The 26678-nt window shown below is 44.5% G+C and overlaps 1 protein-coding gene across 3 annotated transcripts in view; it reads right to left on the reverse strand.

The window, feature by feature from the left end:
- Positions 1–577: 577 nt before the first annotated feature.
- Positions 578–26678, reverse strand: part of NEURL1 (neuralized E3 ubiquitin protein ligase 1) — a 139705-nt gene continuing 113604 nt past the window's right edge. For all 3 annotated transcript variants that reach the window (XM_054276807.1, XM_054276810.1, XM_054276808.1), the window contains exons 4-6: positions 16399–17079; positions 3294–3440; positions 578–2489 (exon numbers count right to left, since the gene is read on the reverse strand). In XM_054276807.1, the coding sequence (XP_054132782.1) occupies positions 2248–2489; positions 3294–3440; positions 16399–17079 (1070 nt within the window). In that variant the 3' untranslated portion in view covers positions 578–2247. The remainder of the gene's footprint in view (positions 2490–3293; positions 3441–16398; positions 17080–26678) is intronic.

Here is a 26678-nt window from a genome sequence, read left to right on the forward strand (position 1 = left end):
CTGCTTGGCTTTCCCTGCATGGAGTGGGACTGGTCCCACTGGTGTGGTGAAGGCTCGGGAGGCTGCTTATTGCACGTTTCCCCACATCCACTCTTTTATCAACACCTTCTTACCCCTTGGCTTCCTCCTTTTTGAAATCTTTGCACTGGAGTTTGTGTAACTACTGAAAAAGGCTCCCTGTGTGTGCTGGTCACAGCTGGAGTGGCTGTGTGCCTGAGGACCAGCCATGCTCCTTGCAGGGCTGCTCTGACTCCCCCAGGTTGTGCCAACCAGCCTCCTCCTGCCCCTCAGTGAGGCCATCTGGAAATGGGAGCCACGAACTCTGGAGCTTTTGACAGCTGGGACAGAGCTGGGTTTGGGCTGTACATCAGAGGTATGCCAGGAAATGACATAAATCCCTGTCACCCAGAGTGTCAGCATTCAAGTTAGTGCTGCCAGCAGGGCAGACCCGGGGAGCTGCAGGCCCCGGGGTAGGCCGCAGTGATGGTGGCACCTTCAGAGAAAGGCTCTACAATGTGCTCCCCCATGAGCAGTCTCTTTTTGCATCTCCTTGAGAGACAGAGCAAGGATGTCAAGGATGTGTTTTCCAGGTGTTTTTAGGATCAGCTCTGCCAGTGTGGGTGTCATGTTCCCCCACCTGCTGCTGGGGGGTGGGGGAACATGATGTCCCCTGCAGCAAGTGCATGTGTACATTAAATAGTTATCCCTTCACCACACTGTTCCCCCCGTCCCATCAATGGCCAAATGCTCGGGTGCAAGGGAAAGCTCAGCAGGAAGGCTGTGACTCCATGGCCTTCCCTGGTCTGGCCAGGTGGGTGATGTGGTGGGGGCAAACTCCACTGCCATGGCACCCTAGCCCTGACTCCGCTCAGGACCCAGACACCGTCCCTCCCTCCCCTGCAGCCCAGGAAGGAGCAGGATGGGTTGGGAAGGGAGGCAGACAGCTCCTGCTGCTGCCAAGCCACACAGCCCAGCCCCAAGGGCCAGCAGCCCTGGGTCACACCTGTAGCCATGGCAGAGCAGCAGATGTTTGCATGGGAACTGTGGGGGCCACCACTGTCCCTGCTGGGCACAGCCAGGCTCCTCACTCAGGCAGCAGAGAAGGAGATTTGTTTTAATAAACCAAAGCAAACCAAACCCCTCAAGTTATTTTTCTCTCATTCCTTACTTCCTAACACATAAGGACAGCTGTGTCCTGCCGGTGTGGCTGTGAAGAGCAGAGTACCACCTGGCTGGTTTTGTCTTAAAGCACAGTGATAAAGTTACCAGTAAAGGTAACCCACAGACATGTGGGTTTATACATTCTTCCCCCGTGAGGCTGGAGTTTTTCCTCACAAGTGCTGTCTGGATGGCAGGGGGGAGAAAGGTGAGGGAGTTATGTCTCCCTCTCTCACAGGCCCAGGGGAGAAGAGATGCTGCTGAATCCCTCGTGCTGCGTGGAGACCACACGCAGGCTGGTGGCGGTGGGCTTTGGGAGCTGCTCCTCATGTGACTGGGTGGTGTCAGGAGGTGGCTGATGCTGCTGGGAAGGAGCAGAGCTGTTGCCAGTGTTTGTTGCCAAAACCACCATGAAAGCCTCTGTCAGAGAATGGCAATGGAGGAGGAGTTGGGGACAGCCCTCAAGGGGCTGCCAGGAGTCTGCTCTTCTGTCTGCAGATTTGGGGTGGGTGTTGCTTCACAACTCTTGGGTTCTTTTCTGCACTGGCCCCAGCCTCCCTGCTCTGAGAGTGCTCACTGCTCCTCCCTCGCTGGGTCAATGCTTGCCTTGCTCAATCCTTTCCAAGGAGCCTCCTCTGGTCAGGCTGGTTGTACACAGAAACACATTGCTCATTTCTTCTCTTCTGCTAAGCTGTCTCTGCATGTGGGGTGCCTCTGGAAGGAGATGTGTAGCACTGAACCTTTTACCACTTGCTGTCTATGTTAAAGAATGGAGACTCCACTCTGCTGTGCATGGTGTAGAAAGGGATGATTGCACTGGCTGGCATTTTTTGAGATAAAGTTTAAAATCCACAAGGGAGAGTAGTCCATTGCAACTTCCCTGATACTGGAGTTCAGCCACAGGGCTTGCTTGGGGGGTAGAAGAGCAGCATCTAAGCTTGTCTCATCTGTTGTCCGTGGAAGAGGAGGTCAGGTTGGTGGTGGGTGATGAGTTTTGAATCTCCTGGGTGATGAATAAAGACCAAGGCCTGTGTTGTCTCACAGCCTCCTCCCCATGTGCCCAGTCCCCACCAGGCATCTGCTGCTGCTCTAAGTGCTGCGGTATGTTTTGATGATATCTTTGATGGCCCGTCTGCAAATGGGGCAGCAGGCATTGGCCATCTTCTTGAGCTTCAGCCCACATGAATAGCAGAGACACATGTGTCCACAGGAGTAAATGACTGTGTCTACCACGTTCTCATAGCAGATGGTGCATTCATCTACCCAGGGCCCTGAGACGGACGGGGAGATGGGTGACTCAGGCAAGCTGCTTGGAGAGTTGGGACCTGTGCCTGCAACACAAAAAAAAACATGGTCACTCCTCTTGCTGACATCCCAAGGTAATTTCTGCCCTGCAGCCACAGAGGGACGAACCATGCTCCAGCAGAAATGCATGCTCCAGGACCAGGGTTCCTTCCTGTGACCGGCTGTCCTACTCATCGAGTCCTGGTTCACATGCCAAGGCTCAAAGCAGCAGGAAGGCAACATCTACTGGGGTCTGCTGCCCATGGGGAGCAAGCCTAGAGACAGCTGTTCCCATGCAACAAAGATTTGGTAAGTTACATAGCCCACCATCAATGCCTTGGGATTGTGCAGGTGTCTGGAGTTTTTAGAAGTGCTGCAGAACAGCCTACACTTTTTTACTGCATGTGCATTTATCTAAATATCTGTACTTTATTGGCACTTTAGAAATAGCAATACTGTGTTTTACTGAAGGAGTGTGGAGGGAGAAAGGGGAGGTGTAGGCAGACCTTTAGCTCCAGTCCAAGCTAGTGTGAGACATGTCAGTGCCACACAGCTCTCCAGAAGGAGCTCTGCGTCACAGGGCCGTGCGTGCAGCAGAAAATCCTCTGCTTCCCTTGGGATCTTTCACGATGAAAAGGGTAAGAGAAATATTGCTGTCTAGGCATCCAAGCAGCTTCCACATAAAACAGACTGAAAATAGCCCTTGCAGAGGCTCTCCCTTCCTCCCCAGGGGAGCTGACGGGATAATAATAATCTGTTGATTATTGTGGTTTCAGAGCCCTTCTGGGAGACAAGTGTGAGACTGTGAAGGGAGGCAAAGGGAAGGCAGCAGGGGATCCCACCATTCTTACCACTGATGGAGCTGCAGAGGGGGCCAGAGCCACACGTAGACAGCAAGGGGCCAGAGACACCACTGCAGAGGACGGTGGGGGAGTTGGGTGTGGATGAGGGCGAGCTCGGTGCCGACAGTCCCAGCCGCTCCGCTAAGGTGGTGGAACCTGCGGGTGAGAGAAAAAATCTGTGGTTACTTCTAAAAACTGAGGCTGACAAGGCACTGGGGGTACATGGCAGGGGTATGCAGCTCTCAGTGCTTGTCAGGATTGGTCTCATCAGCATGAAATCTAGGGAGGAGACAAAAGAATCCTCATATGCCTTCTTTTTAATGCTAGCAGCTGATCCTGAAGGGACATCAAACTCCCACAACCCCTGAAACTGGCTGGAGCTCCCTCAGCTACCATAACCCTTTGTTTCTGCCCTTAAATGTGTCTCAAATCATTTAGTGCAGTTACTTCCCATGTGGTTTCATGCTCATATGTGCCCCCAGTACTAGAGCCAGCCACAGGCTTGTAGCAGTAGAGGACACAGCCTGCAGAAGGGTGGGCTGGACTCCAGCACAAGAACACATCCCTTTGTCAAAAGTGCAAAACTGCACAACTCCAGGCTTCAATAAATTCATGTAAAATCACTCAAAGACTTTTCAGAAACAAACAGGAGGGTCTGGCAATCAGTTATTCTCACTGCTCTGCCTCTTTCTTGCATGGCTTCTGTCAGAGGTAGGGATAAGTCTCCAAAATGCATTTGGATCTAGGATGAACAAGGACACCTCTCCATCATTCAGGAATGTTTTCTTCACTTGCATGTCTGGATGTGATAGCTCAAGAGTGCAAAGCTTCTTCAAGTCTCTTCTAGATGTCCCCAGCTCCATTATTTCCTGCTCCCACTGCCCACCATCAGTATTAATGCACTCTCTGCTAGAAAAGCCACCTCTGTCCCACAGCCTGTCTGGCACCCTCCTCCCATCTCAGTCTCTTTCTGCTGTTGTAATAATCCATATCTTAAAGCCCCTTCCAGAAGGGAAAAAAAACTGGAATGATTAAAACTCTACCTTCTGCAAAGGTTTTGCAGGGGACTTTCATTGCTGCCAATGCAGCCTGGTTTTTGCTAAGCCAGTGGTGAGACAGCAGCACACACGTGCTTGAACTAAGGGGATGGTTTCCTGATGGTAAGAACCAGCTTGCCTAAGGTTTTAAAGTTTCTATTTCCCCAGCTGAGAAGACAACCAGGATAACTCGAAATGAGAACTAAAATGCTCAGACTTCTTCATGTTACCATATAAGGAGCCAGAGGCACAGAGAGTTTGGATCCACAGTGTCCTCAATGAGTTGGAGGCTATTCTCCAGAGAAAAAGCAGCAGTGGGAGGTCAGGAAAACCCCATGTGCCAGAAAGGTCCTCCAGTTCCTCTCTGCAGGGAGGCTACTGACCAAACCTGGGAGACAGGGGCTGCTAGTGCCAGCTGTGGATTGTGAAAAACAGCAAAAATACAGATTCTCCTGCTCTTTTTAGCAGAACAAGACTGAGCAGTGAAGGTGCAACACAGGAACTGGGAAGGGGTCATGTTTGAGTCAAAATCTGTTTTGAGGACTGTGTATGAGAGAAGAAGCAATTAGCCTAAGCCATCAGTCCCTCAGTTTCACCCCTCTCCAAAAAAAAGGAGCACTTTGCTTCCAGGCACACACTGAAGTTAAATTAGACTCTATAAAGGGCTCTGGAGTTCTCACACTTGAGGTACTGTAAAGAGGTACCTCCTTCATAGCACAGATGGGAGCTGAGGCTGGAGTTCAGCTCAGTAAATAAGCAAAGAGAATGATGCATCCTCTAATGACAGCTACTAGCAAGAGCCCTTCCCCTCCAGTCTGACAGATGACCAAAGCAGAAAACTTGCCCTGTGGTAACACACACTGAGCACAGGCCCAGCAGGGCACAGGGTTCAGCTCGTTCACTGCACACACAGATATGAACACTGAGCAGCTGAACAAGTTTTTCAAGCCTTTCCTTTCCTCCCTACAGCCTGGAGGCATTTCTTCCACTCAGCTGACACACAGCACATTTTATTTCTAACACCAACCTGGTCATTTCATTAAAGGCAAAATAAAGGCTGTTAGGAGTGTTTCTCTTCCTGGACTAATGGGAGAATTTGGAGGTGCCCCAAGTATCACAGCGTATGAGCTGATGAAGCATGCTGGCAGCAGGGCAAATGGCCTTTCCACAGCGCAGGGAGAGCTCAGCAGTGCAGGAACCATGGTTTTCTCTGGTTGTAGCTGGTGTGAGTCCCAAAATGGCCTTACCCAAGGGCCAGCAGACGCCTTGCCAATTCTTCCTTCTAATACAAGGCGCAGCTCTTGACTTTTCTCCAGCATCAGTATAGAGCTTTGTTTAAAACAATCTGAGTTCCCTACCAGACAAGACACATTTCTCCCTTGGTGACAGAATAATCAACATAAGACATGTTACTCATGCTTTAATATATTGCTGGATGGTGTGCAGATATCATGACAAGGAGCATGGAATGAGATCATGAGCAGAGTGGAATGAGTGTGGCCAGCCTGGCTTAACTAAAACCAGATACATGAGCTCAAGGCCAAACATGCTCATTGTGTGCACAGAGCTCCCACCAAGAGCCAGCTTTCAAACCATGACTTAAAAAACTAAATAATTTCAAGTAAAGCAACTTAAACATTCTTTCTCTCTCTAAAGGCCTCAGATCAATTGTCTCTGCTGCTAACTTGTCTCATGCTTGATCTCAAACACACTGGAATCACTCTTAAATAGATTTTGAATAAATTCCATTTGCTGTTTTATCTTTACAAAGTTCAATTATTGTCAAAGACCAATGCAGATTGATGCTTTGTCTACACTTCTGTCACTGCTGTGGGAGAGGTGCAAATAAATTAACCTCTCTATCCACCGCCAAAGGAGAGTATTATATTTTCAGAAGAGCTTTACCATGGAATGTACAGACAACATCATGCCTGGATAGGCTGCCAGTATGCTAAAGGTTTGTCATTCAAAATAGTCTGGAAATAGGATCAGAAATAAATGGTATGGTGTTCAACGTGATCAAATGCAAAATGCAGCACTTCAGAGATAATCAGTTACCTAAACACAGGAGAGGAAATTAGTCCATTCTATCTGAAATACAGACATCCTACAGAAAAAAAGGCCTGTAAATTGCTGGAGGTCACCAAGATGATCATAAACCAAGAATACCATCCTGTTACAAAAAGGTTGAGCCAATCCAGGGTCATGTGAGGCTGATTAAGGAGGCTGGAGACACTGTGGTATCTTTGTCCCTGGAAATACTCAAAACTCAACTGGACAAAGTCTTGTGCTACCTTGGAAGTTAGCCGTGCTTTGAGCAGGAAGTTAGATTAGGCAATTCCATGGGGTCCCTTCTGACCTAAAATATTGTATGATTTTTTAAATTTTTATATGGCAAAATTTTTCACAGCCTGATGAATGAAGTAAAGAAACAATCTGTTCTTCATGAATGTTCTGGGTAAGACAAGAAATCATGGGTTCAGTCTCCTAAGGTGCTACGGTTAGACATTATGTAGATAGTGAAGCACTGTAAAGCAATCAGACTTCCCAGAGAGACCATGGCATCTCCATCATTAGAGCTCTTTCAGGACAGGAAGGTGAAGTAAGTAGTCTCTTGGGATCCCATACAGCATTTACAATTTTTATGAGAGTAGCTATCTGAATCCATAATTACCCTTTTATAAAATGCCCTGTGACCAAAATACAGCAGCTGTGGCTATCAGAGATGCTTTTGATTCTCTGTATCTATTGTGGTGAACAGGGTGATTTCCCAGAACACTGCAATCCACTCTCCAGGGTATCTCCTGAGGCTGTCCCAACTTCCAAGCATCTCTCCTCATGGCAGCTGTCTGGGGAGAGCTGTACTGCTGGAGGACTTATAATGGTAAGAAGATCAGATACAGTTAATGCTCCCTAAAAATACAGTTTTCAATTAACTCTCCCCCTCAGTTATTTTATAAAAACATTATTTCTATATACATTTCTATAACAATAATGCAGAACTAGTTGCCTGCACTCCAGAATCATCCTTTTTCCCCTCTTTGAATCTACCTCACCTAAACTTTGTTTTTCCTGGCTTACAGGATGCAGTCAGTGAATGTCCACTACTCTGCAAGTCATAGTTCACATAGTTTGATGATCTTCAAAATTTTTATGGGCTTTCTCTACCCATAATCGTCTTGACAACTATTCCAGAAGCTTAACTAAACATTGTTCCTAAAAGACAAATTACCACACCCTCCTTCCACAGTTTCTAGGGAAGAATAAAGTCTTATGCAACACAGGAACTTGCCCATATGCTGAGTTTCACGTTGAGCAAATTGACAGCCCCTTCTCTTTTATAACACATTTGCTGCATGAATAGGACAGATAATAAAGATAAGGTAATTATCAATAGCAATCACAGATTTTCAATGTTGTTCCATCCATCCACAGGCCCCAGAGCTTCCAGCACACAGTGGAAAAGGTTAGTACAGCTGTTCAGGTCTGGCTACAGCTGCACTTCTCATACATTTCAGCCTAGTGATGACTGGGTACCTGGCAGTCATAGGTATATTGTATGATGGCATCACTTAGATGCCTTTTAAAACCCTCAACATGATTTCCTTTTGTTAGGAGACAGATTGTTTAAGCATATCAGCTAAAATTCTTACCCTGTTTCAAAAACTGTTCAACTCCCTTTCTCATATTTAACACTCTCAGTGTATCAGGGCCATTTATTTTGTTATCTAAACGGGATCCAGGTTCTTTCAAAAATCTGGCACAAATGTGTGTTCTGAGCTCATGTGAACATTTCTCTTAGTAGGTCTGTCCTGTAATACATGAGCTGCTCCAAAGTGAGGGGGCTGTGACATTCCTGGCACTGGATATTGGACACCAGAGCATCCAGGTCCTCTTCAGATTTTCTGGCTTCCAGCCATGCTGCAGGAGAGCTATTCTGTCCCTCAGCCCCATCGGGTCTTGCCCAACAGGGCCCTCTGAATCCATTGTGCTAAAACAAAAGAACAAAGCACCTGTTGCTGCCTGGTTACGTAGTAGTTAAAGATCAACGATAATGTTGGGGAAGGATGTGAGCACATCCATCATTTCTGAATGCTGTAAAATACATGTATTTACACATCCATTGGTTGTGTTCCCATGGTGATGGGAACAATACTGCCCTGGCCAGAAACCAGAGCTTCCTTCCCCTTGGGCTCAATGGTTTTTGGTCAACCATGGGCTCTCAGAGCCCAGCCTCTGTGCTGCAGCTCACCTCTGCTCTCAGGTACATCAGTACCTGGTGACCCACGTCAGCTGCTGATCCATGGGCTTTTTTGCATTCAGGTATTTCCTGAAGGACTTAAAAACTGTTCTGAATAGAACAATAACACATTTTGTCCTTCACAGGCCCATGAAAACATAAGGGATTTTGCATTATGCTAAAGAAATGTCCGGAAATAGGTCAAAAAGCTGCCTGACAGATTTTGCATGCAAAACCATAAGGTCTGTGTTTGCAGATGGGCGTCAGACAACCACTGTTTAAGGAAGTAAAAGTTAGATCCAAACCACATGGAGAACAACGGTTCAGACTTTCATGAGGAACAGAAAAGGAGTGTACTTTATGGCTTTACTGGAGCCTTGCTGTCTGCTGTGTCCAGAAGGGCAGCGGGGCACCAGCACATCCATTACCCTCCTGCAGTCACAGGCACACTCCAGCTAAGCAGGGGAAACAGGAAAGCTCCAAATGCCACAGAGGTTTTTGATTCAGCAGCTCTCACAGCCCAAACCCAGTATGCTCCCTGGAAGCAAAGAGCACACAGCAAACTTACAGGGGATCTGTCTCAACCTCACAGGTGAAGTTCAGTGATCACTCAGCACTTACATCCTGCAAAATCCTGAGGGCACAGAAACCATGCAATGAATGGCTGAACTGAAGTGAAAGAGTCATAGAGTTGGAGCTCCACCTCTCAACCTGAGAAATTCTAGAGCAACAAAGCACCCAGGCACATGCTTACATCAAGAAGAGGTAAAAAAAGAAGCCTGGATTAAGTAGCTGAAAGCACAAAAAATGAGAGTTGGTGCTTTCATCTTGTTTAAGAAAAACAAATCAAGGGTATTTGGGAGACCACAGCAAAGATAGTTCTGTGAGCAAAAGGAAAATTGCTGCCTAACCCAGCACCTCCCAGCTCTGTGCTTTTCCAGGAGGGACAGGTATAAATAGGGTGGGAGATGCATACAGGAAACAAATAACTTTTCTTGGCCAGCACTCTCTGGATTTCCATGCGCACTGCTGGATGCAAAGGGATCTGACAAAGAATCAAAGAAAGAGTTTAATCTGCTAGCCAGAATAACTAACTCACACCAAGATAGATCAAAGAATAGGCAGATTTTATCTGTCCTCACAGACAAGTTGCAAGGCAAAGAGGTTGGTATGGAATCCCATATCCTGTATATTTACTGTAGGAAGGCAAAGGTATTATGAGATAAGGGAAATCTACACCTCACTTACTATGCAAATCTCACTGCAGCCAGTAATTTTTTCTTATATTAATGATGATGATAGTTCCTGCTTTTGTTAAGGACAATGTGCTGAGGACAAGACATTTGGAAGCCCTGTAGCTGTTGCTGGAGGAGATGTGTTTGCTTTCCCCAGCCTTTACCTGGATACCAGCTCACACCTCAGAGCACAGGCTGATGTCACTGACCACCTGTCCAAGTGCAGGTTAATTATGTGTTATGTGTGATGGGATCTGCAGTGTGTGGTACAAAGGTGCCATGAGCAGGTGTAACACTGACATTGCTGGCACTGACCACAGGGAAGTCAAGCATTTGACTGCATCCACCTCTCCAGTTTTCCAAGGCCCAAGTTATAACTTGTTCTCTCTCACACAGCAGCTTCTAACTTGTTCTCTCTCACACAGCAGCTTCTCTTTGTGCTAACTCTCCCTTGAAACAATGAATATAAAACAAGAGGTGAATGGAGAGCTCTGTGCAGTGCTAGAATCAATCCCAGCAGTTAAGGATGCTGTATTCTCTCTGCAGCTGTTTCAACTTACCATCAGTAATGTGTACTTCACTCAGAGGGAAAGCAAACCATACATGATAGGCATATTTATGATGAGGCATCAATTAATACAAGTGGATTGCCTTCCAGGAGGCACAGAATATTAACTCTCTTCCTTCCCCCAGTCTCTAACCATAAACTACCCTGTACCCTGCAGTGCACAGGAGTTCCAGGCTGTTAAATGACACACATGTGGGCCCGTTAGATCCCAATCAGCTTAAATGAGGCAATTTTCCATAAAAATCAAAACATGGAAGATGGAACTCTGGAGCATATCTAATTGAAAGTCTGTTAAAGGAAGAGATTCATTATGTGCATTTCTATGCAACAATGTCTAGGCAGTTATCAGGCTTCTCTTATGCTGTGTTTAACTCAACAATTTCTATGTCACTGCAATGAACCAAAGAGGAGAAGGATCAAAATTCCAAATGGATAATGTACTGACCCCCTCAGAGATCAGAGAGGAGGGGGTGTGATTTGCTACTGCCAAGAACTATCTTCCCTCAAGCAGGAGAGACTTCTAAACTCAGAGCTGGAGGACCAAGATCCTGGATGCTTCTCACCTGTGTGAGATACTTTTCTACAAACTCACTCACAGTCTGTGCTGTGGGCAGTGTGTGTAACAACTGCACATACCAAATAGCATTTAAATACTTTGTGTGCTCACTGCAGTAATTGTACATGCCAAGTAAGTACCTAAGCGCAACCAGAGACGAGAAGCTTTTTGGAAGGGACAGAATCTCTGCCATTAGATGCTGGAGTCCTGTGACAGTCAAGGATCAACACAGGATAAAAATCTCATTTACTGAGAATAAAGGCTTGGAAAGATGAAGTAAGATGGGATCATCTCCCAAGAAGTTCTACAGATTTTCAGGAGGATCAGGCCAGACAAGTGCCACAGCAGAGACAAGAGAGAAGAGGAGAAAGTCTCCCATGGGGATGCACTGGAGACAGTAGTTGCAGGAACAGTATCACCAAGATTGAGTAAAGGATTCTGGGACATGGAGAAAAAATTCTGTTTAGAAGGGAGAGGGCAGTCTCCAATGGCCTGTGAATCATAAGTGGTCTGTGGTGAGCTGGTCACTCACCTGGGATAGAGCAAAAGTCAAGGAAAACCAAACAGTGCAGTGTGATGAACATCACAGAAGCAAATTCCCTCTGGTAAACCATTGCTCTCTGACACCTAAGGAAGACACTACTCTGTTCATCCATGAAGTTTCAGGTCTTTTCAGTCAGCCCCAGGAAAAAGGCTGTTTTAACAAGGGCAGCACTACCAGGACTGCTAAGTTTGACCATCAGTAAGAGTCATACTGGGCACGGCTCCGAGTAAGCCTGCCTGTGACTGGGACTGGCTGCAGCTGGCAGTCCTTCAGACTGGCACCAAGGCCACTCCAGATCAAATTTCACTGTTGATTTAAAGAGCCCTTTGCCAGCAAATTGTGTCCCACAGTACTCTGCTGAGCTAATTTCCAATTTGGTTTGTTGCCCACTGGTGTTGTCAGAAATCCCGAGGAACCGAGGACACAGAGCTGGTTTTTCTGCAAGTCCCATGTCAGATCTTTCTTACTCATCTCCTCAGTTTTGAGCACATTGTCCAATTTCAATAAAGTCTTAAAGAAGGATGCAAGCCTCAGCAACAACTGATATGTAAATATTTTCCAATGGGCAGCTAAGCAGGAGCCCCAGTTCATGTCCGTGGTAAAGGAGGTGGGAAAGTGTCCCAGGTACTGCATTTATCCAGCATGGATGTGAATTCAGACTTGCCCACAACAAATGCTGCCTCTTGGGGGTTTTTTCGTGCCTAGGACTGGCTCTTGGCCAGCATTAGGAGACATCCAGAAAGCTGCTATATTGTGCAGCTGTTGTGGTGGGGCTGGAGTTATTGAAGTGCATGGAAAGAAAGGACAGATAAGTTGGCAAGCTGGCTTCATTAGTGTGACTGTTGATGGAACATGTTATTTCATTGCTCAAAAGAAAGCTTCAATATTATTGGAAAGGATGAAATTTGCAAGGGAAACCAAAACCACAAAAAAAAAAAAGATATTAAGGAAGTTGTTTTACTTGCTAGCAATTCAACTCTGAGACAAAAGAAAATAAAAGAATATCCCCAACCATTTGGATCCTCAAACATTAAATATACAAACTTATTGCTGTGATAGCTTCTCCAGACATGAGTCATACATTTTGAAACCTTATGGGGTCAATCAATTTAACTTCATAAATGAATTACACCACCAAAACCTGACCAAAACCAGACCATTGTATCCAGACTGGCTCATTTCAAACTTTCAGAGCTGTCAATAAAACTGTGTGAGAGCTGAAATGCTTACCAGCAAAAGCTGAGAGCAGTAAATCAAATTTAATAGGCTGGTTTTGTTGACTATATAGGAATGATATCTGAAAAAACCAACCCAATCCTCAACTAATGAAATTCCTAAAGGATACACAAAGACTGTTTCATTTCTACATGCCTAATGATCTGGGTTTCTGTTTGGTTGTTTTTATGTGCATAATCCCCAGAACTACTAAATTAAGACCAGCACTTAACATATAGAATATTTAGAAGGGCTTCCCTGACAAAAAAGATCTATTGCCTCCCTCAATAGCTGGTTCCCATAGTTAATTAGCCTCACTTATGTTTAATTTAAATTTGTGTCCATTTCCCAGCAGCTTGATATTTTTTATGCTATTATCTGCCACAATAAAGTGCCCTTCTCTTTCATTTATCTTTGCTCTATGTGGTCAAGTTGCCTTTTAAACTTCTCTTTGAAACAAACTGACTTTCTTCTGCCTCCCCTACAGATGACTGTGGCCTCTCACTGCATTATAGTGAGACGTGAGTTTAATTTATTTTACTTTTACTGGGATGGCATGAAGAATAATAGTGTTTCCGACCTCATCTTTATTTTCAGCTGTTTTATTTCTCTTACAGCAAATATATTGCCAGTATACAATGCCAGATTGATAAGAGGAAAACAGAAGTCAGAATTCTTTACTATCCAGCTAACCCCACACTGCCCTCCTCTCCTACACAGTCCTGTAACATCACCAGCCTGGGTAGAGATGGTCTCCCCTGATATTAGGAAATAAATGTTGTATCTCCAGCATTGTGGAATAGCTGCAGTCAGCAAATGCCAGCTTCTATGGCAAAGTCACAGGCCAGCACAGACCTGAGCTTGCTCCTGCTCTGCATCAGGACCTAATAAATAATGTCCAGTCATGAAATACAGTATCCAGTGATCAATACCTGGAGTCATCTTGTTCTCCAAGTCAAAAACAAACCTTCTCTAGGTGTAAGAGTGGCTGTCCATTCTCCAAACAAAACTGAAAAGCTGGAGAAGAAGCAAACCCAGCAACTTTAATTTAATTTTATAGTCAGCTGTAGTGCTGACGTTCCTTTAACACTATATAATGTCACTTTGGTTCATCTCATAATGGTGTGCCCCAGAAATAGAATGACATCTGCTATTTAGGATAGGTTTGGTACAATTATGCCTTTTGCAATATTTGTGTCTCATTTCTTTCAAGGATATGTAACTTCATTTTTTCTATTTAAACTAGAAAAAGATGACTATGAATGTCTTCTGCTGTGATATAAAGCCCGAATTACAAAAGACAGATCTCACAAAATTACTCTTGTTTGCATTCTGAAGATGGAGCATGTCATTAGAAAGATGAACACTTTACATTCTTCTTACATTTTCTAATATTATAATGACACATATTATGGCAAGCACCATAATCTGTTCCACTGCAGTGCAAACAGTGCACATCACCTCCCTAATAAAACTGCAATAGTTAGAGTTGGGAGTTCATTATTTTCTTTGCCTTCTGTCAGGATATTGCTGATCCGTGTAATTACTGCAGTTGCAGAGATGCAGTCGGGACAGCATCAGTGCTTTTCTCTGGGCGGTTGTACTACACTCATATTGTACTGATACTGGGACTGCACTGCTCCCTGCTTCCAGCATTGTTATACTGGAAATAAAGCTATGAAAAGCTCTATTTGTGTTTTAATACCTGTTAAAAATTACAGGCAAGTTCCAATTCCAGGGCATTTAACTTGGAGATAACAGCTTGCTGCCCAAGCTGATATGGATAAAGTTGTACACTCAGCAGGGTCCTACCCTTTCCTTGAGAGAGGCCAGGTCAGCAAGTCCATATCTTTTCACTTACATCTCACTAAGGAACAATAGCCCATTTTCAGGTTCTTTTCCAGCGATCAAGGCTAGAAAAGCCTGTCATGGTCATAAACACAAGAAGTGAAGGGTTTTCCAACTCTGCACATTTCATTTCATGCATACGAGTATACATTTATCTAAAACATGCACTGGGGATGTTCTGGTTTGGGCTGAACTTGTGATAAGCAGGGAGGACATTTGCAGGGCATGCACAGCAGGAGGTTTACACAGGAGGTCTGTGCTCATGTCCATGCTCTGTCAAACTCAGTATGAGGATGTGATTCTGTCCCTCTGGGGAGACACATCCTTGCTGCCCTGTTTCAGAGCTCATTGCAAACAGGCTCCTTGTTCTGTGCCAAACTGCCAGAATCAGTGATCTCATATGAAAGGAAGCACTGGTTGATGATTTAGTTTCACCAGCAGCTCAATGACCTAGGTATGTTTTCCTTCTAACATACACAGGAGCATTTAATCTCCTGCCTTACTGGGCTCTGTTTGACTTCACCTACCATTACCACAATGACATGCTGGTGGAGAGCAGAGCAAACCACGGATTATGTACAGTACCCACAGCAAATGTAATCAGGCTGAATTAGCAGGGATTGAGTCTCGGGCTCCTGGAAATAAATTGCAGTATTACATTTGTCTTCTGTGAGCCTTTAACAGCCACAAAACACTCACAGCAGAGGCCTGTGGTCAACTTCAAACAAATTATACGAGGCATTTCATACTGTGATTAAGGTGAGCTGGACCCTGCAGACAGATGTGTGTGTGTTCACAATTTATCTTCAAAAACTGACTATAAATCCTTAAAAAAGGAGCTGTTTGTTGGCTCTTGAGTTTGACAGAGAGACAGGTTGTTGGAGGTTTTTTTTGCTGATAGGTATGAGGAGGATTTAAAGCAAAATGGAATATAAGTATACTTAAAGTTATACAACAGTATAAACAGAAAGGAGCATTTTTTAATCTTCATTTATAGGGGTACTGGGGATTACATCATGTTCTCAGAATCCATCTTTTACTGTCTGACACTGATAGAGCAGAACCGTGATATGGTACCAATTAATGATTGAACACATCCTATACTTGGTCTAAAATACACACACGAGAAAGTAAATTTGATCCTGAGAAATGTTATTTCAAAGCTTCCCCCTCCATGCCTTCCAACTGTGACTTGAAGCATTTCAATGAAGTATGTCAGCTAAAAGAGCTGAAAAAACAGCAAAAATACCAAGAGGCCAGCTCTTCAGAAGTCTCTCAACCTCAGTCGCTCAGTGTGAGCGACTCTGCCTTAAAAAGGGCTGGAGGACAAGGAAACCTTTCTCCAGTTGAGATGGTCAGTGCCATGCTCAGTGAAGCACAGGGTTTCCTCTCTGCTTGCTGGCTTGCCTCTCACATACAAGCCTGGGAAAGCAAGGGCACCCCTCTTTTGGGAGTCCATCATCCCAGAGAGGGGCATCAGATCTCTTTTCTCCTGCTGGCTACGCCTTACATTAGCTTGGCCCAAAGCACCTCTCCTCTGCCCTCCTTGCTTCTCTTAGGTCAGTGATGACTCATCTGTACTTTAATGGAGGTCCCTGAGGCTTAATTCATTATCTGAAAAGATCTTTGAGACCATCATGTGAAGGGTGTTACAGAAGTGCAAGGAGGTTAAGTCTTGTAACTCACACCCATATGCTATGTTTGTGCCTTTGCATTTCTTTTTCTTTTTATGAAAGACCTTCTTTGAAATACAAACCAAAATTTGTACCTCATCCTAGAGCAGAGAGGGAGCCATTCACTCCCTCTCCCATGATGTACCTCCCTCCTTGCTTTCTTGTGCACAAGGTTTGGAAAAAGGGGGCCCAACATACCCAGCAATCGAATTTGCATGATGGCGCCGTGTAAAACGAAGAACATCCAGAGGGGCTGGGAGCAGTCCGCGCACACCTGCATGCCAACGCCGGCGCCGTTGTGGCTCAAGTGCAGCTCACCATCGGAATTCACCATAAATCCCAGGATGTCTCCGCTCTGGAGGGGCACCAGCACTCGGCAGATGGCCCAGAACTCCTTTCGGTCAACCAGGGATTCGGGGTTGTAGGGGAGGTCGCTGGGGCGCAGGGTGCCGGGGTCGCAGGACGTCACCCCGTAGGAGAGCGTCCCTGTGCGCACGGCGTTGGACTTGTTGATTTTGACAAAAATGGTTTCGTTGATCCGAAGGGGTCTGCTGGTGAACACCAAAGTCCTCTCCTCGCGGGCGTGCTCCAGGCGGGCCACGGTCTGGTCATCCAGGATTTTGACGTGGGGTCCCCGGAGGAGGTGGAAGCGGAGGTCGCTCTCCAGCTGGGACGGGAGCAGGTGGGAGTGCTGGGAGTTGAGGGAGTTCTGCGGGATGGGGCAGGTGGTGGCCGTCACGTGGAAGGCGTCCTCCTGCAGGTTGAGGTCGCACAGGCTGACCGAGAGGCGCGTGTCCTCCGTGTCCCGCCGCAGCGAGGGCCGGCGGATGGCCGTGAAGGAGCGGGGCCGCAGGCAGTCGGGAGGGATGATTTCACTGTCTGTGCGAGAAAGGAAACAAAAAAGGGTCACTTTTAGAGAAAATAAAAATGTCCAGGAGCTTGAAAAAATATGGGTTTGCTCGATATGTTTAAAAGGGAGACTCCGAGACCTGCCGCCATTAATAAATTTTCTCCTTTGAAATATGGGAGCAGAGTATCATAAAATGTATTTGCAATCAATTGCTGTTCTTGTACTTTCCCCACCTGCAGCAACATTTCCAGCTTCTGAGCAGGCAGACTCAAAATCAATGGCAAGGATTGCCCAAGGGAGGCTCTCCTTGGAGAGGGAAAGCAGAGGATAAATATGTGAAATACACCCTCAACATACCAATCAATATCTATGCAGGCTCTCTTTCATGCCCTCTTTATTGTCTACATTAATTCTCACAGACTTATGAAATAAATATCTAGCTACAGTTTTTTTATTTTAAAGAAATTGATATACTCAACTCTATATTATTTATCACCGTATGAAATTTAATTAATATTTCTGTCTATACCTAATCATTAGTGTCCTGGTTCTCAGTGCAGAGCAGTACAGACATGAATTTTACAGTGCAGAATTTGAGAATATGCCACGTTTTAGAAATACAATACAATCATTTATTATATCCAACCCAAATAATTAAAATTCAAATCCACAGATATCCAACTAAGAAAGATGATGCTCAGACATTCAAATCCACTAGTGGAAACAAAATTGAACCTTATCTTCTTTGTTAGTATCACCTGCTGCTTCAAGAACTAATCAATTTATTTTTTTGTTCTGAGGAACATACTCTTCTGTCTTTAACGCTGAAATTACTTATATTTAACAGATCCTTAGCTGTGTTGTTGTCTTAGAAATTTTAAAGAAAAATAAACTGAGAAAAAAAACCCCTTCATTAAAAAATTATAAAGAAAGTGGAAATAATGCAAAAATTTATTCTTATGTCCAACTTTCTGTGAAAATTGAGTATCTGGAAACTTCTGGGATGGTGTAAGAAGCTGTGACCCAATTGGACTGAAGTCCGTTGTGGCTTTGAGCCCAGGTCCAAATAGCAGGAGGTGACACCACCCCACACAACACAAAGCAACACACCAGACCCCGGCATGGGATGTGCTGCAAATACAGCACAAGGTGGATGGAACAAGGGGAAGCGGCAAAGTTGTCCCTAAAGCACATGCTAAGCCCTTGAAGTGGACACCTCTTCCACCCACATATCCTCGGGGTTTTCTTTATGACAATAAAGAGCAGGACATCAGGTTATCTGAGGATTTTCCCAGTGGGATGTACTCTCTCCCAGTACACCAGAGTAGTAGCTCCATACTGGTATGCCAAGGAATAATGCCAGCTACTGAGTAACCAACATCTCCTGCAATATCTGTGGTCTGACTAACAGCCTTTCCTGTCCTCCTCTTCTGGGAGTCCTGACAAGAGCACACCCACACAAGGTTTGGCTTCAGTAGAGCTCTTTGCTTTGCTTAAACTGGATTATTCCAGGCTCCTCTTTAAATAAACTGCTATTACAAGGGAAGCAGAGTCCTAAAATAAAAATGGGCTTTGTTTCTCGTATTTGATTTTTTGCATACTGATATTTCAGTCTCTCAGAAGTTAATTGAAGAAAAGGAGGAATAAATAAGATCAGAAATTACCCCAAGTAATCTAGAAGTGGGTCGCATTAATGGGCTAGCATTTGCATTCCAAGTGCTCCTGCTGGATAGCACTGGACTTATTTTATTCTCCTTTAGCTGGAAACCTACATAGGAGAACAAATTAATACTGGCAGCTGATGACAATCCTTTTGTGTAGGTGAATGGATAGAGACCTTTCTGAATAGGAACAGAAGGTCCTCTCTATTTTATTCCCTGTAACCATGCATGTGCAGCCTGGCTGACAACTGTGATGTGTGGGTAGCTTGCAGCCAGGGTTTTGAAACAGCTTGTTTTCCACCAGGATGCTTGCATTTCCCTTTGGCTGCTGGACAGAATATCTTTTTCCATCTGAAAAGAGGTTAAGAGAGATGGAGTTCTGCAGACAAGACACATGGCAGTGATAGCAAACCAGGGTTACAGATCCAACTGTTTTACTTAAATCCCTCAGTAGCTCAGATGCATGGCCACCTAAGGAATAAAATGTCTCTAGCATAAAGAAGTGACTGTGACACTTAGTTCATTAATGTTTTCAAATAACCATGGAAGAAAGGATTGCAGTTTACTGGCTTCTGAAGTATGTTTGTGAAAATTTAGAGATGAGTCTCTAAGAGATGCTGGCCTGCATTGCAAAATATCCAGCCAAAGGAAAAAAAAAACCCATTGAATATAAATCAAAACAAAAGTGGGATTCATCTTTTGGGGTAATAGGTAGGTTGGAAGAAATGTGGAATGCCATTTACCCACAATAACAGATGATGGCCAAGGGCTGTGAAAGAACAGATCTGGTGAAATGTGGAACAAATGAGATGACTTTGACCACTTTCTTTCAGAAGAAGATGCCCAGGAATTAGTTGTTTTCTTCCTTTAAAGCTTCAGTTCTCACTTTTAAAACACAGACCAAACTAGTCACGCTGAAAACAGATTTAAGCTCTTCATGCTGGAGTGGCCCCATAACACAGCCTTAGCCCTGCAGAACATTTACAAGTGATTTTTAATGCCTACACAGGAGAGACTCCTTTGTTCAGGAGCATTTACATTTACAGAGGCAAATCTGGGGGACACATCAAAAAGACTGAAAGACTTCATGTGATGAGACTGTAAGGCACAAAATGGGTCCAACAGCCCATTACCAAGGACCACCCAGCTTCAGCCTGAAGAATTTAGAAATCATTCATCTCGTCATTAAACATCCAAGGCTGTAAAACTTCTTGTATAAGACACTTGGCAGTATTACTTTGGGAAAACTCAATTGATGAGAAATCTCCTTGGGTGAGAATAGATGGACTTGTGAAGAGCAGAGCTGTCCCCAAGCCACCAGAGCAAGCATTAACACCACCAGCAGCTGGCCCTGACCATGGCAGCTCAGTGGAGCTGGCTGCCCAGGTAGCTTTCCAGGGAGGTTTTGCTGAGCTCTGCATCAGTGCAGTTACAATGTTATTTCTGGATTTTGAGACTTATAGTTTCTGGTAGCAGTACACACAAAGCCAAAGTGGAAAGGATTTCTACTAAATACAGATTTTCTGCTCCTCATTTGGAGAATCTGAGACACTGAATTTAAAGGATGTCTACCTTTACAAATGACTTTGTATTTTTTTCTAGATTTGTTTAAGAAAAAGGTAAGGAGGAGCAATTAATTTATCTAAATAGAAGTAAGGGCACTTGAGCAGTTCAGCCACCTTCTGTTTTCTTCTCCTCTTCAGTGGGGTTCATCTGCAAAATTTAGATTCTCAGCAGGTGATTCCTTACACAGAAAAATAATTTCAAGTATCTTCCTCATGCGAGAGGTTTCAAAGCTTTCCGTTTTCCTGCTCAGAGGGCATGGAAGAGCTTCCCACTTTGTGCAAGCTCAATGCAACTGCAGCAACTCTCTAAAACAGCTTATACAAGGAGCTGGTGAGCACACAGATGCACCTGAAATCACTGCACTCAGATCAAAAGCATTTCACAACCATCTTTCTTTTGAGCTACTGCCAAATGTTGTCTTCTCAAAATAATTTATTTCCTTAAACATGTGTTATGTTAATATGTAGAATACACACATTATCTCTATAATATACAGAGATCACATACATGCAAATTGAATACACCAGCATGTACAGATCATCTCAGCCCCACACATGCCCAAAGGGAATGTGTTTCTGTCAGACTGTCAAATCATCATTTCCCTCCTCTTTTTCTTTTTTCAGTGCTGTCTGTTACTGCCTGAAGGCTTGACTTTCCAAGGTCATGAGCAGCCAGTATTCCTACACCTGTAAAGGATCTAAGACAGCAGAGTAAACTCAGGTGGATGCACACACAGGCTGGAAACTCAGACTTGTGTTTAACTACAGCTCAAGGGACACAGACCCTCCTCTCGATCCGTTTCCTGAGACTGGTGCAATCCTATGGCCTCCATGAATTGTAATTCTTCAGAGTATGAGGTCTGCAACCAGTCACCAGAATGAGCTATGGAACACCTAGTGTAAATAAACCAACTATGACTCTTACTACTAAAAAAAAATAACTTTTAATTTGGGGACTCAGACCATTCTGTGAGAACCTTAAGAATATAGTCCATTTCTAATGATCCTCCCTCCCTCCCTTCCAGAAGAGAGAATGCTGAGAAGTCAAGGAAGTGCTTGGTGACTCCTTGCATCTGGAGAACATTTCTGTCCCTAGCTACTAAACCAAGAGTAAAAAATTAGCAAGGCCAGAATTTTGCTGGTATGATACCTCCCTTTCCATGTGAAAACTCATGGTTTTCCTTCCTTCTGTTCTTTGCTTTACTTTTCACAAGTGCAATTTTCTTCTCTTAATCCTTCACTTCACTGGTAATGGTATTTTCAGTGAGTACTGGGGCTCATGGTATAATTTCCACGACCAAGCAACCTCAGGGGTACTGAACTACCAAAATACACATTGAAATTAGAGGCCCTGCAAGAATATTCTGAGTAAACCTGCACCTGCAAAAGGATGCATACTGTACTGTTCCCACCACCCTGGAGTGTCTGCATTCCCGCTCAGGAGTGCAGATGAAGGCTCTTTTTCCCACCACCAGCTCTACCTGCCACAAGGAATTACTCAGGGAGGGCAGCTGCCCTTCCAACACCTGTAACCTTGCAGTGCCTCCTCTGTGGTCTGCATGCACCAAAGAGTCCATTTGGCAGGATTCTGACATTGCAGAGAGAGGTGTTTGAAACATGAGGCAGAGGTACCACACTGTAAAACAGCATCACACTCAAGGGCAATTGGGGAAAGGAACCAGTTGTAAAACAAGAAATAAACCTGTGTTTCTGTGACCCTTCTGTGGCTCCCAGGCTCCAACTGCCCACCATGGCAGTGCATTATCAATCTCAGCTCAGCTGCCCTGTGCTGTGGCACTCACTGCTCCCTCTCTGACTCAGTCCTGGCAAGCTGATGTGCACTGCTGGGGGCTGTCATGCCACAGTGCAGAGTGGCCAGAAGAATGTTTGTATGTTGTTTATATCTCAACTTATTATGTACTTTAAGGTGACTGAGAGTTGAAAATGTGGTAAAATTGAAGCAACTTATATTCTCATTTATCTCTCCTAAAATAAGGATGGAGATCAGTGCAACTGGTGGCAAGGTGTAATACCTGTTCTCAAACTCCTTTGGTTGCCAGCTTGCCTGATGTGTGTATGGCATCCAGCCCACAGCATCACCAGTGGGAAGAAGAAAAGCATTTGTGACTGGGTCTAGGAAGAGGAGGACCATTCTGTAGCCCTGGGTTCAAAACCCACCAAAATTAATGGGTAACTGGAAGAAGATTTTCATAGTGCCTGCTGTACTCATGGTGTGAAGACATTCTCATCACCATGGGATTCTTTGCTCTAGGCTCCCTCAGTTTCTGCCATGTGCATCCTAACTGCTTTGTTGTAGCAGGAGGAGCTATGCAAGCAGGAGAGTAAAAATCACCCTTACTTAAAATAAACACAGGAGAAAAACTGAGAAGTGAAGAATGCTGAGGCCCTGCTCACAGTCATTAAGAGGCAAAGCTCCACTCACAGAGCATGCCTAAAGTGCTTTTCCCTGCTGGCCGTGTGAGAGAAGATACTTATAAAACTATTTGTTTTTCTGCAAACTCTTACTCTCCATGTGAGGTCTGGAGAGGAGGCTGGGATCTGCCACGCTCAGCATAATGCTGCAGAGACCCACGCTCTTGGACGGGTCCTCCTGCTCTGATGCTGCACACAGGTTCTCCCCTCACTGCTTGTGCTGTTAAATGGTGAATTTATATAACCCCAGCCCACTCCATTGTGTTTATTTCTCATAAACCATCAGGCGCCAGAATGCAGCTTCTCGGACCATACAATGAAACCACTTCCAGAGCATTACTGTCGCATGTGGGAGGCAAATGTTTAAAATCCCTCAAAGGAATGATTCGGACTAAAAACCTCTTTTGCCATATACTTAGGAATTCACTTTTACAAAGTACATTTCTCTTTATGAACAACTGAGTTATTGCCTCTGATCAACCATTCCATATTGAAAACACCCACATCAAATCAAGGACATCAGTCAAAATCTACTTACACAATATCTTGCTATGTGCATTTCATTGCTTCATTGACAGCATAAATATCCCATTTCAAATGGAGGTGCTCCCATTTGCTCTCACTGCTCTGGCTCCTCTCTTTGCAAAACTACAGCCAACAGACAATACCACTTGTACCAGCTATTTATGGAAGATGCCAGGCTGCTCTATAAGAGACAGTAAAATCTGCTCTGGGGCAAACTGCACCTGAGATCACAACCCAGCAGCCAGGCTCTGCAGCAGAAGACACTCCTCACCATGTAAACAGAAAGGATATATAAGAGGTGAGTGACAGGCAGGAAGAATTAGTGTTCTTATTTTATAGACTGGAAACTGTGGCATGGATTGAGCAGCCCAGAGGGATAGACGGCTCCTCTGGCAGAACTCTTGAGTGAAGCCCCTTAGGGTTTAGCTCAGTGCACAACAAAACCACTCCATTTTCCATGGTACACCCTCTCATTTCCTAATTCTTTATCAATGCATTATTCTTGCATTATTCTCTATCTGCTGCTCCTCTGCTTCTGAGTGCAGGTTGCTCTTCTCACCTCAAAAGTCAATTTACTTGGGATTCCTCATCCACTACAGATCCCAGTGGCCGGCATGGAAACCACCATTCCAGAATTTCTCCTTCCCCAACATACCAATTTGGGATCACTGCACAGTCAGTGGAGAGCACACACACATTTCATGTGCATCCACAGGGAAAGGCAGGAGTTAATTGCTACAAGGAAATATTGGCTTCCTGCCCACTGCAGCCTGGGAGGCAAATTACCTGGTTTTTCATATCAGCCATTATCACTGCAGGAGTGGCAGGTATGTAAATCACCTGAGTCCATTTGTGTGCCTGTGACCAGCACAGTCCTAATCAACTTTCTGGCAAGACATTCAGATATTTTTTTCCAATACTGATGGAAGTATTTGAGAGAATTTCTACAATAACCAAGGGGCAGAAGTCAAAGCTCAAGCCAAGGGTTACAAAGAGTCCAAAGCCAAAGTTCTTCTGTGGGAGAAATAATTCATATTTACACTAAAAAATGTCATCAAAATTTAAAGCTGGTTTACAAAAGAAAGCAGGTCATTCATCCTGTGGAACCAATTGCAAGGCTACAAACATCTGCCACTTTAACAGAAATGATTGGAAATCAACAATGCTTTTGTTCATCTCCCTGGACTCATCTTTGCTTTGTGCTTGCATTTACTTGGACAAAAATCAGCATTTCTTTACAGGCATTTTGGGAGATATTGAGCACTAAAACCATTTGGTTTGCATGACTCAGTTTTGGAGAGGTGATAAAAAATGGGATGGAAGAGAATAAACCTAGTCTTTAGTTGTTACCAACAGCTAGGTCTTTGATAATTTTATTGTGCAGATCTGGTGGCTTCCTGTGGCCATTTAGCACCAAATCCTGCTTTGGGGTAATGGTGCTTTTGTACCACCAGGCAGCTGGTGTACTGGTAAATGAATCTCAGGAAAACCCCTGGGATCTGTTCACTTTTCCAAGAACACAAATATGACCTTGGTTTGCTGTGACTATCACAGATTTGTTGTCATGGGTTGTCAATGTTGTACCAATGGTACCGACAAAATATCATAGCAAAACAAAACAGAAAAAAACAAACAAGCAATCTGGATTCTAAAAGGATGTGAGCTCATGTGCTGCCAGTTTCCAAGCTGAAATATTCAGAAAGGGAAAATAAAAATCCCTGAGCTTTAGAGAATTCTGGTTGTTTTTAAGCCAGAGTGAGCAACTGCACTTCCCAGGCCAGCTTAGTAATTGAACTGATCATCTGCATATTCTTCAATAAAATCCAAGGAATGAAAGCATACAGTCTTATGCATGGATCAATAAATTGTAGTTTGGGGGTGTTTATTATCTAATAAAGTGCTCTGAATCAGTCTGCTTTATAACAAATATTCATACAATTCTCCCTAATATCTGTAACCATGTCAAATTGATTTGCACATGTGAAACAGCACAAAGAGCATAATTCACCTCATAAAACTGAAATAAATTACTGCTGCTCTCCTCAGAAAATATGAATGTTCTGAAAGAGTCCGACAGTAGGTTATGAAGAACAAACTTCCATATGTGTGTTACAGTTTTGCATTTGTTTTCGACAAAAGCTGATGCTCATAGAGAGTCTGCAAGGTATTGGCAACATCTGTGTTACCAACAACACATTTGAGTTTCATTCAGGCTTTTCATTCAGGGCAAATTCATCCTCCCCAGCCAGCAGTTCTGAAGACTGACAAACATCCTTCAGGTTGAAGATGTGCCTATCCACTGCCACAAGCCACCTTTGGATATTGGCTCCTCCTGGTCTGATTCCCTTTATTGTGTTCATGTGTTCCCTTAAAGTCAGAGAAACATGATTTGAACAGAGACCACATGCCCTGGGTTTTGTGGAGACAACCTAGATCCTGTTATTCACCCCTAAATCCATCCCTGACTAACACATGAAGTCTCTGAACTTCACTCCACCCCAATCAATGATTTTCACCTCCATGGCCCAGGCCTCCTCCATGATCAATTATTATTATCCCTCTTGGAAACCACAGAAAAACAATCCTTTTTGGACCATGCCAATATTATTTTAATCTCAGTCCTGCCTCTCTCTGTAGGGTGACCCACATTCCTCTTCCATTTCCTTTATTTCTATAGATGGAAAGCCTTTTTCACTTCTTTTAATTACCTGTAATAGACTTAATTATCCCAGGAGACTGTCAATTGCCACTTTATCTTATGTTTCCTGATCTTTAAAATGTAAATTTCTCTATAGAAAAGCTCTGGGTTTGTTTGTTTGGGTTTTTTTACCTTCTTTATGGGAAATTAGGGCAATAATTGCAAGTTCTTATTATCTAATAACTTTACAGAGTTGTCTTCTCATAGCTCTGACTCTGTTGCTTACTCCTGGCACTATCATCCCTTTTACCCTCCTGTTCTCCTAGGAATTTTGTCTCTCTCATTTAACCTACTCAGGTAAGAACACAAGTGCAGGCAGTGTTAACCCCACAACTTTACCTCAATGTGCTCTGCCACAGATTGCTGTGAGCCCTCCCACAAGCCTGTTTCCAAACTTATGTTCCTGTGCAAACGTTTCCATAGCATCTCAGTGCTCACAGCACATTTCCAAGCTGCACCAGACACATTCCCTCATCCCCTGAATCACCTGACAGCAACTTTCTTCAAAACAAGCACTTTCTGCCTCCTTCCCATTTGTCATCCTCCCTCCCTGCATCTCTCCTTTGTCACTCACTTGCATTTACCCCTGTGCCCTGGGGCAGCCATGGGGATGCTGAAGCTCCTTCTGCAGCTTCTCCCCACATTCCCAGCGCCAGGCTCCTGCCACCACTGGTGGCTTTGCAAACAGTGCTGGGGGAGAGCTCAGCCCAGCAACAACCACCTCCTACCTGGCAGGGTCTCCCAAG

Source organism: Melozone crissalis, unplaced genomic scaffold (genome assembly GCF_028551555.1).
Source record: "Melozone crissalis strain CALT ecotype California unplaced genomic scaffold, PUWL_Pcris_2 ptg000019l_1, whole genome shotgun sequence".
NCBI classification, from domain to species: Eukaryota; Metazoa; Chordata; class Aves; order Passeriformes; family Passerellidae; genus Melozone; species Melozone crissalis.